At 44.6% G+C, this 16,961-nt stretch overlaps 1 protein-coding gene across 3 annotated transcripts in view; it reads right to left on the minus strand.

Moving 5' to 3' along the window:
* ano1b (anoctamin 1, calcium activated chloride channel b) overlaps positions 1-16,961 on the minus strand; it is a 49,793-nt gene that overhangs the window by 17,901 nt on the left and 14,931 nt on the right. For all 3 annotated transcript variants that reach the window (XM_079603484.1, XM_079603483.1, XM_079603482.1), the window contains 9 exons: positions 15,777-15,875; positions 15,545-15,696; positions 13,185-13,239; positions 13,052-13,103; positions 12,838-12,893; positions 2,234-2,275; positions 2,060-2,124; positions 1,854-1,988; positions 571-731 (listed from right to left, as the gene is read on the minus strand). In XM_079603484.1, coding sequence (XP_079459610.1) covers positions 571-731; positions 1,854-1,988; positions 2,060-2,124; positions 2,234-2,275; positions 12,838-12,893; positions 13,052-13,103; positions 13,185-13,239; positions 15,545-15,696; positions 15,777-15,875 — 817 coding nt within the window. The remainder of the gene's footprint in view (positions 1-570; positions 732-1,853; positions 1,989-2,059; positions 2,125-2,233; positions 2,276-12,837; positions 12,894-13,051; positions 13,104-13,184; positions 13,240-15,544; positions 15,697-15,776; positions 15,876-16,961) is intronic.

The raw sequence follows: 16,961 nt of genomic DNA on the forward strand, positions 1-16,961 counted from the left end.
GGGATGTCAGTATCTCGGGATCTCGGGATGACAGGATCTCGGGATGTCAGTATCTCGGGATCTCGGGATGTCAGTATCTCGGGATGTCAGTATCTCGGGATCTCGGGATGTCAGGATCTCGGGATCTCAGGATCTCGGGACCTCAGGATCTCGGGATGTCAGTATCTCGGGATCTCGGGATGTCAGGATCTCTGGATCTCAGGATCTCGAGATGTCAGGATCCCGGGATCTTTGGATGTCAGTATCTCGAGATGTCAGGATCCCGGGATCTCTGGATCTCAGGATCTCAGGATCTCAGGATCTCAGGATCTAAGGATGTCAAGATCTCGGGATCTCGATATCTAAGGATGTCAAGATCTCAGGATCTCGGGATCTAAGGATGTCAAGATCTCGGGATCTCGGGATCTAAGGATGTCAAGATCTCTGGATCTAAGGATGTCAAGATCTCAGGATCTCGGGATCTAAGGATGTCAAGATCTCGGGATCTCGGGATCTCTGGATCTCTGGATCTAAGGATGTCAAGATCTCGGGATCTCGGGATCTCAGGATCTCTGGATCTCAGGAGCTCACCCCACAGCGCCATGAAGATGGAGAAGAAGACGGTGGCGGGGTTGTCGAACAGGTGGCTGGCGCGGGCCGTCCCACACGCCGTGCTCAGGTTCCAGTAGCTGCACACGCGGTCACACAGCGGACACATGGTGATGTTCCTGCGCTGGTCACAGATCTCCATGCTGCACACAGAAGAGACACTCACACTCCTGATCCAGTTCAGCTTCAGCCGGTTTATTACATACTCGAATACATTTCATCTCATTACGGTCATTTTCTGAAGGTTAATCAATTTCCAACTCCCATTCTCTCCTGCACTCTCATGTACAAAAACTATCAAAGCATCATTTAAATGAAACTATTTTAGGTGTAGATTCTGGATAAAAGCGCAGGATCAGTTCCAGCAGGCTCTTTTCAGGCTGTCATAATATCCTGACAGAGACGAACTCCAGAGGGACTTTCAGACAGATGTTTGGTTTTATATGCTCTTTCTCAGCGAATGAACTTCCTCTTGAGCAGTTTGAGGCTTTAGCTCAGGATGGGGGCTCGCACTTTATTACCCAGCAGTATTTCTGGCGTCACAAAGAAAGAAAACTGTTGAAGAACTGAGCTTTACTGAGACATGAGTTAATAGCAGTTCCAGTTATTAAAATAGAACTTGTCAAAGATGTTTTGTGGAAACTATACTCTAAAATGTGCTGGGTTATTTTTTACTCAGACTGCTGGGTTCTACCTTTGTTGAGTTATTTTTAAAAGTGTTGGGTTTCTAAATAGACTAAATGAATTGTTTAGCAATATACAGTGCTGGGTAGTAACTGGTTACATGTAATCTGGATTACGTTATCAGATTCCACGGTTACACTTTATTTAGGAGACATAGTTACATGGTACTTACTGGAGTAAGTACTGAGTAATATTAATGAACTACATGTACATGTAAGTCACTTCTGTGTTGATTCAAGAGAGAGACAGGGAGGGTGCCGCTTGGTATCTTTCAGTAATCTACTCAGCACTAACCCAGTTTTTAGTCGTTATAAGCTGACATTGGGTTAAGTTTGAAACTGCTGGGTTAAAATGCACAGCGTGTGTTCTGCTGTCCTTTAATTGTATCATACTTAATGATATGTTATTTAATCTGTACCCAAAATAAGGTGATCCATTTTACTTCAGAAATCCTGACATTTGTCATCTTCTGTTTGAGAGTAATTCCACTTTATGGTAACGCAATTATAACGCAGCTTTCTTTTACAGTTAATGTTAATAAATGCATATGCGTGTGTTGTGCGTTGTGATTGGCCACTGACCTGGGAATGTCGTCATCAACAGTAACGCATCCATAGAGGAACACAAAGACGCCCACTAAGGAGGCAGGGATCAGCATCTGGGTATAAACCCCAAGCCAAGCAAAGTAGAGTCCGATCTTCTCCCCGAAGTACTTCCTGCGGGACAAGCGAGAGATTACTAATGCAGCTCCAGCGCGGACAGCTGTGCGAGAGAGTCTGAGGTGTACCGGATCAAGCCGATGGGCTGGTACTTGTAGAAGACGCTGTAGCTCGCCCACTCTTCATACAGCAGCTGAAATACAGCAGAAACACTCTTCACCATCACATCACACTGTCTGCTGTTCAACTGTCCTTTCCCCCGTTCACTCAGAGGTCAGGAGGTACACCGCACTGGAACTCACCTTCCGGTCATTAGGCTCGGCGTTTTCCCCTTCAACATCACCCTGATGGAGAAGAAAATAGTCCATCAGATCCTAAAGATCGTTCCAGTGCTACTCATAGATCCATGCATCCATTAATCAGACTCGTTGTGGAACAGATCCACAGAAACAGTGATGGACATTAATCAGACTCGGTGTGGTACAAATCCACAGAAACAGTGATGGACATTAATCAGACTCGGTGAGGTACAGATCCACAGAAACAGTGATGGACATTAATCAGACTCGGTGTGGTACAGATCCACAGAAACAGTGATGGACAGATCCACAGAAACAGTGATGGACATTAATCAGACACGGTGTGGTACAGATCCACAGAAACAGTGATGGACATTAATCAGACTCGGTGTGGTACAAATCCACAGAAACAGTGATGAACATTAATCAGACTCTGTGTGGTACAGATCCACAAAAACAGTGATGGACAGATCCACAGAAACAGTGATGGACATTAATCAGACTCGGCTAGGTACAGATCCACAGAAACAGTGATGGACATTAATCAGACTCGGTGTGGTACAGATCCACAGAAACAGTGATGGACATTAATCAGACTCGGTGTGGTACAGATCCACAGAAACAGTGATGGACATTAATCAGACTCGGTGTGGTACAGATCCACAGAAACAGTGATGGACATTAATCAGACTCGGTGTGGTACAGATCCACAGAAACAGTGATGGACAGATCCACAGAAACAGTGATGGACATTAATCAGACTCGGTGAGGTACAGATCCACAGAAACAGTGATGGACATGAATCAGACTCTGTGTGGTACAGATCCACAGAAACAGTGATGGACATTAATCAGACTCGGCTAGGTACAGATCCACAGAAACAGTGATGGACATTAATCAGACTCGGTGTGGTACAGATCCACAGAAACAGTGATGGACATTAATCAGACTCGGTGTGCTACAGATCCACAGAAACAGTGATGGACATTAATCAGACTCGGTGTGGTACAGATCCACAGAAACAGTGATGGACATTAATCAGACTCGGTGTGGTACAGATCCACAGAAACAGTGATGGACATTAATCAGACTCGGTGTGGTACAAATCCACAGAAACAGTGATGGACATTAATCAGACTCGGTGTGGTACAAATCCACAGAAACAGTGATGGACATTAATCAGACTCGGTGTGGTACAAATCCACAGAAACAGTGATGGACATTAATCAGACACGGTGTGGTACAGATCCACAGAAACAGTGATGGACATTAATCAGACTCGGTGTGGTACAAATCCACAGAAACAGTGATGAACAGATGCACAGAAACAGTGATGGACATTAATCAGACTCGGTGTGGAACAAATCCACAGAAACAGTGATGGACAGATCCACAGAAACAGTGATGGACATTAATCAGACTCGGTGTGGAACAAATCCACAGAAACAGTGATGGACAGATCCACAGAAACAGTGATGGACATTAATCAGACACAGTGTGGTACAGATCCACAGAAACAGTGATGGACATTAATCAGACTCGGTGTGGAACAAATCCACAGAAACAGTGATGGACATTAATCAGACTCGGTGTGGTACAGATCCACAGAATCAGTGATGGACATTAATCACACTCGGTGTGGTACAGATCCACAGAAACAGTGATGGACATTAATCACACTCGGTGTGGTACAGATCCACAGAAACAGTGATGGACATTAATCAGACTCAGTGTGGTACAGATCCACAGAAACAGTGATGGACATTAATCAGACACGGTGTGGTACAGATCCACAGAAACAGTGATGGACATTAATCAGACTCGGTGTGGAACAAATCCACAGAAACAGTGATGGACATTAATCACACTCGGTGTGGTACAGATCCACAGAAACAGTGATGGACATTAATCAGACTCAGTGTGGTACAGATCCACAGAATCAGTGATGGACATTAATCAGACTCGGTGTGGTACAGATCCAAAGAATCAGTGATGGACAGATCCACAGAAACAGTGATGGACATTAATCAGACTCGGTGAGGTACAGATCTACAGAAACAGTGATGGACATTAATCAGACTCGGTGTGGTACAGATCCACAGAAACAGTGATGGACATTAATCAGACTCTGTGAGGTACAGATCTACAGAAACAGTGATGGACATTAATCAGACTCGGTGTGGTACAGATCCAAAGAAACAGTGATGGACATTAATCAGACACGGTGTGGTACAGATCCACAGAAACAGTGATGGACATTAATCAGACACGGTGTGGTACAGATCCACAGAAACAGTGATGGACATTAATCAGACTCGGTGTGGTACAGATCCACAGAATCAGTGATGGACAGATCCACAGAAACAGTGATGGACATTAATCAGACTCGGTGTGGTACAGATCTACAGAAACAGTGATGGACATTAATCAGACTCGGTGAGGTACAGATCTACAGAAACAGTGATGGACATTAATCAGACTCGGTGTGGTACAGATCTACAGAAACAGTGATGGACATTAATCAGACTCGGTGTGGTACAGATCCACAGAAACAGTGATGGACATTAATCAGACTCGGTGTGGTACAGATCTACAGAAACAGTGATGGACAGATCCACAGACACAATGATGGACATTAATCAGACACGGTGTGGTACAGATCTACAGAAACAGTGATGGACAGATCCACAGAAACAGTGATGGACATTAATCAGACTCGGTGTGGTACAGATCCACAGAAACAGTGATGGACAGATCCACAGAAACAGTGATGGACATTAATCAGACTCAGTGTGGTACAGATCCACAGAAACAGTGATGGACAGATCCACAGAAACAGTGATGGACAGATCCACAGACACAATGATGGACATTAATCAGACTCGGTGTGGTACAGATCTACAGAAACAGTGATGGACAGATCCACAGAAACAGTGATGGACAGATCCACAGAAACAGTGATGGACAGATCCACAGAAACAGTGATGGACAGATCCACAGACACAATGATGGACATTAATCAGACTCGGTGTGGTACAGATCCACAGAAACAGTGATGGACATTAATCAGACTCGGTGTGGTACAGATCTACAGAAACAGTGATGGACAGATCCACAGAAACAGTGATGGACAGATCCACAGAAACAGTGATGGACAGATCCACAGAAACAGTGATGGACATTAATCAGACTCGGTGTGGTACAAATCCACAGAAACAGTGATGGACATTAATCAGACTCGGTGTGGTACAGATCCACAGAAACAGTGATGGACAGATCCACAGAAACAGTGATGGACATTAATCTGACTCGGTGTGGTACAGATCCACAGAAACAGTGATGGACATTAATCAGACTCAGTGTGGTACAGATCCACAGAAACAGTGATGGACAGATCCACAGAAACAGAGATGGACAGATCCACAGAAACAGTGATGGACATTAATCAGACTCGGTGTGGTACAAATCCACAGAAACAGTGATGGACATTAATCAGACTCGGTGTGGTACAGATCCACAGAAACAGTGATGGACAGATCCACAGAAACAATGATGGACAGATCCACAGAAACAGAGATGGACAGATCCACAGAAACAGTGATGGACATTAATCAGACTCAGTGTGGTACAGATCCAAAAAACAGTGATGGACAGATCCACAGAAAAAGTGATGGACATTAATCAGACTCAGTGTGGTACAGATCCACAGAAACAGTGATGGACAGATCCACAGAAAAAGTGATGGACATTAATCAGACTCAGTGTGGTACAGATCCACAGAAACAGAGATGGACAGATCCAGAGAAACAGTGATGGACATTAATCAGACTCGGTGTGGTACAGATCCACAGAAACAGAGATGGACAGATCCACAGAAACAGTGATGGACATTAATCAGACTCAGTGTGGTACAAATCCACAGAAACAGTGATGGACAGATCCACAGAAAAAGTGATGGACATTAATCAGACTCAGTGTGGTACAGATCCACAGAAACAGTGATGGACAGATCCACAGAAAAAGTGATGGACATTAATCAGACTCAGTGTGGTACAGATCCACAGAAACAGTGATGGACAGATCCACAGAAACAGTGATGGACATTAATCAGACTCAGTGTGGTACAGATCCACAGAAACAGTGATGGACAGATCCACAGAAACAGAGATGGACAGATCCACAGAAACAGTGATGGACATTAATCAGACTCGGTGTGGTACAAATCCACAGAAACAATGATGGACATTAATCAGACTCGGTGTGGTACAGATCCACAGAAACAGTGATGGACAGATCCACAGAAACAATGATGGACAGATCCACAGAAACAGAGATGGACAGATCCACAGAAACAGTGATGGACATTAATCAGACTCGGTGTGGTACAAATCCACAGAAACAGTGATGGACAGATCCACAGAAAAAGTGATGGACATTAATCAGACTCAGTGTGGTACAGATCCACAGAAACAGTGATGGACAGATCCACAGAAAAAGTGATGGACATTAATCAGACTCAGTGTGGTACAGATCCACAGAAACAGTGATGGACAGATCCACAGAAAAAGTGATGGACATTAATCAGACTCAGTGTGGTACAGATCCACAGAAACAGTGATGGACAGATCCACAGAAAAAGTGATGGACATTAATCAGACTCAGTGTGGTACAGATCCACAGAAACAGTGATGGACAGATCCACAGAAAAAGTGATGGACATTAATCAGACTCAGTGTGGTACAGATCCACAGAAACAGAGATGGACAGATCCAGAGAAACAGTGATGGACATTAATCAGACACGGTGTGGTACAGATCCACAGAAACATTGAAGGACATTAATCAGACTCGGTGTGGTACAGATCCACAGAAACAGTGATGGACATTAATCAGACTCAGTGTGGTACAGATCCACAGAAACAGTGATGGACAGATCCACAGAAACAGAGATGGACAGATCCACAGAAACAGTGATGGACATTAATCAGACTCGGTGTGGGACAAATCCACAGAAACAGTGATGGACAGATCCACAGAAACAGTGATGGACATTAATCAGACTCGGTGTGGTACAGATCCACAGAAACAGTGATGGACATTAATCAGACTCAGTGTGGTACAGATCCACAGAAACAGTGATGGACATTAATCAGACTCGGTGTGGTACAGATCCACAGAAACAGTGATGGACATTAATCAGACTCGGTGTGGTACAGATCCACAGAAACAGAGATGGACAGATCCACAGAAACAGTGATGGACATTAATCAGACTCGGTGTGGTACAGATCCACAGAAACAGAGATGGACAAATCCACAGAAACAGTGATGGACAGATCCACAGAAACAGTGATGGACATTAATCAGACTTGGTGAGGTACAGATCCACAGAAATAGTTATGGACATTAATCAGACTCAGTGTGGTACAGATCCACAGAAACAGTGATGAACATTAATCAGACTCGGTGAGGTACAGATCCACAGAAACAATGATGGACATTAATCAAACTCGGTGTGGAACAGATCCACAGAAACAGTGATGGACATTAATCAGACTCGGTGTGGTACAGATCCACAGAAACAGTGATGGACATTAATCAGACTCGGTGTGGTACAGATCCACAGAAACAGGGATGGACATTAATCAGACTCGGTGTGGTACAGATCCACAGAAACAGTGATGGACATTAATCAGACTCGGTGTGGTACAGATCCACAGAAACAGTGATGGACATTAATCAGACTCGGTGTGGTACAGATCCACAGAAACAGTGATGGACAGATCCACAGAAACAGTGATGGACATTAATCAGACACGGTGTGGTACAGATCCACAGAAACAGTGATGGACATTAATCAGACACGGTGTGGTACAGATCCACAGAAACAGTGATGGACATTAATCAGACTCGGTGTGGTACAGATCCACAGAAACAGGGATGGACATTAATCAGACTCGGTGTGGTACAGATCCACAGAAACAGTGATGGACATTAATCAGACTCTGTGTGGTACAGATCCACAGAAACAGTGATGGACATTAATCAGACTCGGTGTGGTACAGATCCACAGAAACAGTGATGGACAGATCCACAGAAACAGTGATGGACATTAATCAGACACGGTGTGGTACAGATCCACAGAAACAGTGATGGACAGATCCACAGAAACAGTGATGGACATTAATCAGACACGGTGTGGTACAGATCCACAGAAACAGTGATGGACATTAATCAGACTCTGTGTGGTACAGATCCACAGAAACAGTGATGGACATTAATCAGACTCGGTGTGGTACAGATCCACAGAAACAGTGATGGACATTAATCACACTCGGTGTGGTACAGATCCACAGAAACAGTGATGGACATTAATCACACTCGGTGAGGTACAGATCCACAGAAACAGTGATGGACATTAATCAGACTCGGTGTGGTACAGATCCACAGAAACAGTGATGGACATTAATCAGACTCGGTGTGGTACAGATCCACAGAAACAGTGATGGACATTAATCAGACTCGGTGTGGTACAGATCCACAGAAACAGTGATGGACATTAATCAGACACGGTGTGGTACAGATCCACAGAAACAGTGATGGACATTAATCAGACTCGGTGTGGTACAGATCCACAGAAACAGTGATGGACATTAATCAGACTCGGTGTGGTACAGATCCACAGAAACAGTAATGGACATTAATCAGACTCGGTGTGGTACAGATCCACAGAAACAGTGATGGACATTAATCAGACTCGGTGTGGTACAGATCCACAGAAACAGTGATGGACATTAATCAGACACGGTGTGGTACAGATCCACAGAAACAGTGATGGACATTAATCAGACTCGGTGTGGTACAGATCCACAGAAACAGTGATAGACATTAATCAGACTCGGTGTGGTACAAATCCACAGAAACAGTGATGGACAGATCCACAGAAACAGTGATGGACATTAATCAGACATAGTGTGGTACAGATCCACAGAAACAGTGATGGACATTAATCAGACTCGGTGTGGAACAGATCCACAGAAACAGTGATGGACAGATCCACAGAAACAGTGATGGACATTAATCAGACACGGTGTGGTACAGATCCACAGAAACAGTGATGGACATTAATCAGACACGGTGTGGTACAGATCCACAGAAACAGTGATGGACATTAATCAGACACGGTGTGGTACAGATCCACAGAAACAGTGATGGACATTAATCAGACACGGTGTGGTACAGATCCACAGAAACAGTGATGGACATTAATCAGACTCGGTGTGGTACAGATCCACAGAAACAGTGATGGACATTAATCAGACTCGGTGTGGTACAGATCCACAGAAACAGTGATGGACAGATCCACAGAAACAGTGATGGACATTAATCAGACTCGGTGTGGTACAGATCCACAGAAACAGTGATGGACAGATCCACAGAAACAGTGATGGACATTAATCAGACTCGGTGTGCAACAGATCCACAGAAACAGTGATGGACAGATCCACAGAAACAGTGATGGACATTAATCAGACTCGGTGTGGTACAGATCCACAGAAACAATGATGGACATTAATCAGACACGGTGTGGTACAGATCCACAGAAACAGTGATGGACAGATCCACAGAAACAGTGATGGACATTAATCAAACTCGGCGTGGTACAGATCCACAGAAACAGTGATGGACATTAATCAGACACGGTGAGGTACAGATCCACAGAAACAGTGATGGACATTAATCAGACTCGGTGTGGTACAGATCCACAGAAACAGTGATGGACATTAATCAGACACGGTGTGGTACAGATCCACAGAAACAGTGATGGACATTAATCAGACTCGGTGTGGTACAGATCCACAGAAACAATGATGGACATTAATCAGACACGGTGAGGTACAGATCCACAGAAACAGTGATGGACATTATTCAGACACGGTGTGGTACAGATCCACAGAAACAGTGATGGACAGATCCACAGAAACAGTGATGGACATTAATCAAACTCGGCGTGGTACAGATCCACAGAAACAGTGATGGACATTAATCAGACACGGTGAGGTACAGATCCACAGAAACAGTGATGGACATTATTCAGACTCGGTGTGGAACAGATCCACAGAAACAATGATGGACATTAATCAGACACGGTGTGGTACAGATCCACAGAAACAGTGATGGACATTAATCAGACTCGGTGTGGTACAGATCCACAGAAACAATGATGGACATTAATCAGACTCGGTGTGGTACAGATCCACAGAAACAGTGATGGACATTAATCAGACTCGGTGTGGTACAGATCCACAGAAACAATGATGGACATTAATCAGACTCGGCGTGGTACAGATCCACAGAAACAATGATGGACATTAATCAAACTCGGCGTGGTACAGATCCACAGAAACAGTGATGGACATTAATCAGACACGGTGTGGTACAGATCCACAGAAACAGTGATGGACATTAATCAGACTTGGTGTGGAACAGATCCACAGAAACAATGATGGACATTAATCAGACACGGTGTGGTACAGATCCACAGAAACAATGATGGACATTAATCAGACTTGGTGTGGAACAGATCCACAGAAACAATGATGGACATTAATCAGACTTGGTGTGGAACAGATCCACAGAAACAATGATGGACATTAATCAGACTCGGTGTGGTACAGATCCACAGAAACAGTGATGGACATTAATCAGACTCGGTGTGGTACAGATCCACAGAAACAATGATGGACATTAATCAGACTCGGCGTGGTACAGATCCACAGAAACAATGATGGACATTAATCAAACTCGGCGTGGTACAGATCCACAGAAACAGTGATGGACATTAATCAGACACGGTGTGGTACAGATCCACAGAAACAGTGATAGACATTATTCAGACTCGGTGTGGAACAGATCCACAGAAACAATGATGGACATTAATCAGACACGGTGTGGTACAGATCCACAGAAACAGTGATGGACATTAATCAGACTCGGTGTGGTACAGATCCACAGAAACAGTGATGGACATTAATCAGACTCTGTGTGGTACAGATCCACAGAAACAGTGATGGACATTAATCAGACTCGGTGTGGTACAGATCCACAGAAACAGTGATGGACATTAATCAGACTCTGTGTGGTACAGATCCACAGAAACAGTGATGGACATTAATCAGACTTGGTGTGGTACAGATCCACAGAAACAGTGATGGACATTAATCAGACTCTGTGTGGTACAGATCCACAGAAACAGTGATGGACATTAATCAGACTCGGTGTGGTACAGATCCACAGAAACAGTGATGGACATTAATCAGGCTCGGTGTGGTACAGATCCACAGAAACAGTGATGGACATTAATCAGACTCTGTGTGGTACAGATCCACAGAAACAGTGATGGACATTAATCAGACTCTGTGTGGTACAGATCCACAGAAACAGTGATGGACATTAATCAGACTCGGTGTGGTACAGATCCACAGAAACAGTGATGGACATTAATCAGACTCTGTGTGGTACAGATCCACAGAAACAGTGATGGACATTAATCAGACTTGGTGTGGAACAGATCCACAGAAACAATGATGGACATTAATCAGACACGGTGTGGTACAGATCCACAGAAACAATGATGGACATTAATCAGACTTGGTGTGGAACAGATCCACAGAAACAATGATGGACATTAATCAGACTTGGTGTGGAACAGATCCACAGAAACAATGATGGACATTAATCAGACTCGGTGTGGTACAGATCCACAGAAACAGTGATGGACATTAATCAGACTCGGTGTGGTACAGATCCACAGAAACAATGATGGACATTAATCAGACTCGGCGTGGTACAGATCCACAGAAACAATGATGGACATTAATCAAACTCGGCGTGGTACAGATCCACAGAAACAGTGATGGACATTAATCAGACACGGTGTGGTACAGATCCACAGAAACAGTGATAGACATTATTCAGACTCGGTGTGGAACAGATCCACAGAAACAATGATGGACATTAATCAGACACGGTGTGGTACAGATCCACAGAAACAGTGATGGACATTAATCAGACTCGGTGTGGTACAGATCCACAGAAACAGTGATGGACATTAATCAGACTCTGTGTGGTACAGATCCACAGAAACAGTGATGGACATTAATCAGACTCGGTGTGGTACAGATCCACAGAAACAGTGATGGACATTAATCAGACTCTGTGTGGTACAGATCCACAGAAACAGTGATGGACATTAATCAGACTCGGTGTGGTACAGATCCACAGAAACAGTGATGGACATTAATCAGACTCAGTGTGGTACAGATCCACAGAAACAGTGATGGACATTAATCAGACTCTGTGTGGTACAGATCCACAGAAACAGTGATGGACATTAATCAGACTCGGTGTGGTACAGATCCACAGAAACAGTGATGGACATTAATCAGACTCTGTGTGGTACAGATCCACAGAAACAGTGATGGACATTAATCAGACTCGGTGTGGTACAGATCCACAGAAACAGTGATGGACATTAATCAGACTCGGTGTGGTACAGATCCACAGAAACAGTGATGGACATTAATCAGACTCTGTGATGGATACTCACATCATGTAGTGGATACGCAGCCAGATAAACGCCGCTGCCGAGCAGGCTAGTGATTCCTAAACAACACGTCAGAAGGATTGATCCGTTAGTTACACGTTTGCTGTCAATGATGCACATCTAAGTGTATGGAGCACTGAAACTGGGTGCTGTTCATTTTTAAACCCCCCCAAAATAATAATAATAGATGTCAAGCTGCATAGTCGCAGTCACTCACCCATGCTGTATTTGGCTTTTGTGCACTTGGTTCTCTTCAAAACTTCACACACCTAAAACAATGCACAAATCAAAACATTTAAATGATCAAATATGGCATTAATACTGTGCATCTGACAATACTTTATACTTACTAATGAACCTCTTGTTTTACTGTCGAAAAAGGAATCTCTGTCGGATAAATCAAACCTGTAAAGATAAAAGGTCACTTAAGGTCCATTCACACAGATCGCATGTGGAAATCTCATTCAAAACCCCTGAACAAAACTCGGCTGCACGCTGGCCTTTCTCTTGCTGTACACACTGCTAACAGAAGGCAACACTTTCATTTCTCAGGTCCACTGTAGAGATTCTACTAACTGTAAGCAACTACATGTCCACTATCTCTCATTAGAGTATTAGTAGACTGTCTGATTAATATCTGATAACTCTTTATTGTGATGCTCACCAACAGTCATTCTACTAACTATGAGTAACTTTGCAAATTCTCATACAGGCATCTGAACAATTGACTAAAATCTCTAGAAATCTCCTGTCTGCTATTATAGTTCCCTATCAAGGGAACTCCCGCTGCGTAAAACGCTTGTGGGAACACCTCCGAGTGTTGCGTCATGAAGCACGTGTATAATCAGTCCAATGAATGAGCGAGACTTCATAGGTGACGTCATAGACCAGGAAACTATAAATCACCCCTGAACGCAGTGCGTGACAGCTTCTGTTTCTTAAGCAAGCGCTCTCTGTATTTGTCCTTTGTCTATTTATTGTTGTCTGTCACAGTTACACTAATATATATATATATATATATATATATATATATATATATATATATATATATATATATATCACTATGGCGAGCAAGCAAGATTACAAGCGTTGTGTTGTTCCCTGCCCTCGTTACATCACGGGTGGGGACACACATCAGCTTGTGCTGCTTGTTTGGGAGTGGAGCATGCCCAGTCAGTTCTCCAAGGAGCTGTGAGCACTGCAAGCTGCTGTCCGTGAGGATGCTCCGCTCTCGCCGGGCATTCTTTGAGGAGTACGGTTCGGTCCGCGCTCCCCGAGGAGCGGGTCCTGCCGAGGCACAGCGGCGAAACGCATCTTGGGGTTCGCAGATGGATCTAGCAGCGGGGTTTGAGACGGCACCGCCCTATCTCAGCCTTCACCTGCTGGATCCAGTGTCTCTGCCCAAGGGGAAGCCTGCCCGCGGTTTCTTCTCCCCGGGTTGAGGCACCAATGCTGCAGCGATCCAGCTCCGAGGAAATGGACGCTGCCAGTATTGACACAGGGGATTATGAGTCTTCGCCAGCTCATACCTCTGGTGATGAGGAGCATATGGAGGTTTTAGCTGTAGCTAAATTAAATATTGACTGGCCAGCCGATGATTCTGATTGTGATTCTAAGAAAAGTTTACTAGATGATCGCTATTTCCCATCTAGATCACAGCCTCCCCGTCGGGGACTCCCGTTTTTTCCCGATCTCCACACTGAGGTGTCGAAATCGTGGAATAAACCGGTATCTTTCAGAGTTTTTAATCCTCAGACATCTAATTATAGCAATGTTAAAGGTATTAAAGATTTTGGTTACATGGCAATGCCTCAGGCTGAAGAGAGCCATCTCTCTCCCGTGTCAGCGTCATCGCTGAATACCCCGACATTACCCACCAAACCATTAAAAGCTACACCATCCATGGGTACAGATCCACAGAAACAGTGATGGACATTAATTAGACTCGGTGAGGTACAGACCCCCCAGGTTGTGGAGGAGCCCGAGTGGCGACGCTACGTTTCTGTTGCACTCTTTGCTGTGAGGAGCTCGTAGACGGCCGAGACTGCTCTGATTTAATGATTTTACGGCCGTCTACGAGCTCCTCACAGCACAGAGTGCAACAGAAACGTAGCGTCGCCACTCGGGCTCCTCCACAACCTGGGGGGTCTGGGTGGCGGTCGCAGGCCAGGCCATCTAGTGGTAGGCAAGATCTGAGGACTGTGATATCGAAGAAGGCTTGGTCTAGGAAGAAGTCCTGACGCCTATGGTGTCAAACTTCTGAGGGTGGTCGAGAAATCGTTCCTCCTCGGCGCCCTCTGCAGCGCTGCCACAACGGTTGCTCCCTGCCGGTTCACCGTTCAGGGCACCGTGGTGTCAGCGTCCCCATACGATCCTCCGAGGAGCGTCGTAGAACGGTCAGTTCGGTTGTTCCCTGCCGGTTCGCCGGTTCAGGGCGCCGAAGTGACTGTTCAAGTGACTGTGTCTCTTATCTCCCCTATTGAAGTTCAGTTCAGTTGAGTTCAGTGTTTGGCAGGTGCACACTATCAAGCGGAGTAAACTTTGAAAGGCTGCGTGTTTGTCTGTACACATACTTGTGTTTACATCAAACCTGAAGGGTAGTTCACACATGAGAATAGGGTTAGGCCTGTGAAAGGACTGAGTGTCTAGAACAGCACGTATAACAGACATTAAGAAGTGTTGCTGCTAGAGAATGGAGGCGGATACTAACAGATGCTGCTTTTCTCTGGAGAACGGGTACGAGAGGTGCTTGACTTTCTGCGTCCGGTTCTCTTCTAGGTTGGGATGGAGAGGATCTGTGAGTTTGCTGATGAACGCGTTGATCTTTTCCATTACGCCGCTGCTGTGTTTGACTTCATAGACCTACAGTAGGAGCACAGCGTGAGCACAGCCGTCACTCGCCACATCTCTGCTGCACACTGGGCATGCTGGACAAACCTTACTTTTTTAGTAGGCATCTTCAGTTTCATGAACTCAGCCTCGCGGCAGAGCACGTTCCAGGGAGCATGAATCTTCACAAAGCCCACTCCAGGGGTCTTGGTCTGGAAACACACAACAGGAACAATTTACAGCAAACATGTTTCATGATGCCGCCAAGCAGGAGTAACTCAGAGACAGACAGTGTGTACTTCACTGTCAGAGCCTGGAACAAGCACTGGCTCATCCCTGCAAACACACACACATTGCACTGGCTCATCCCTGCAAACACACACACATAGGGCCCTATCTTACACCCAGCGCAAATCACTTTGAACACAGACGCATGTATAATTCCTATTCTGCACCCGCGCACAGCGGACTTTTCCCTCCACAGACGCACGTCGGTAAATTAAGGGATGAACTTGCGCTCGCGGGGGCGGTTCAGTGAATAGAGGAGTGTGTTCCGGCGCAAACGTTCCCTGGTGATATTGTGCAGTTCCAGAAAACAATTCTGGCGCGGTATTCAGATGGTATTTTAAGGGCGCATGCTTGGCCATAATGTAGCGTATGCACAACACGCATACACTTTTCTTCTCTAATCTACATAGACGTAGCAGTTAATATTTTTACCCTAACAGCGCCCGAGATCCGCTCACAAAGTTACTTGCGTTTCAGAACGTCCAAATAGGGCCCTCTGAATCTGAAACTCACTGGAACAAGCACTGGCTCATCCCTGCAAACATACACACTGAATCATGACTTTATTTACTGGAGGTCCTTCTCCCGCCCCGTGTGTCGTGTGGACCTGTCGTGTGTCGTGCCGTGATTTGACCTGCTTTTGCCTTCTCTCTTTCGTTCATGACACCCTAACCCTCATCCACACTAACCCTAACTTAAATATAAAACTGTTTCTTACCACAAATCTTTTAAAAATTGCACTTTCTCTAACAAATAATGTCAACTTAAAAATTGTACTGTGTAATTACAAACATATTTATATACATGACATACAAGTTCTAACAGAAATTACAATAAAGTATATTTTAGTTTATCATAAATGCTTGTCAGTACATTCAGCAGTTACACTTTAACCATTTCAAAGATAATAGAAGTAATTAATTAATTTAAGTGCAATTAACATGCATTTGCCCAGACTTCAGTGTGTTTGTTTTAAAGTACTTGTCATGGTTCTGTCTCTTTAGTGCCGG

This window comes from Phoxinus phoxinus, assembly GCF_949152265.1.
Source record: "Phoxinus phoxinus genome assembly, chromosome: 25".
Lineage (NCBI taxonomy): Eukaryota > Metazoa > Chordata > Actinopteri > Cypriniformes > Leuciscidae > Phoxinus > Phoxinus phoxinus.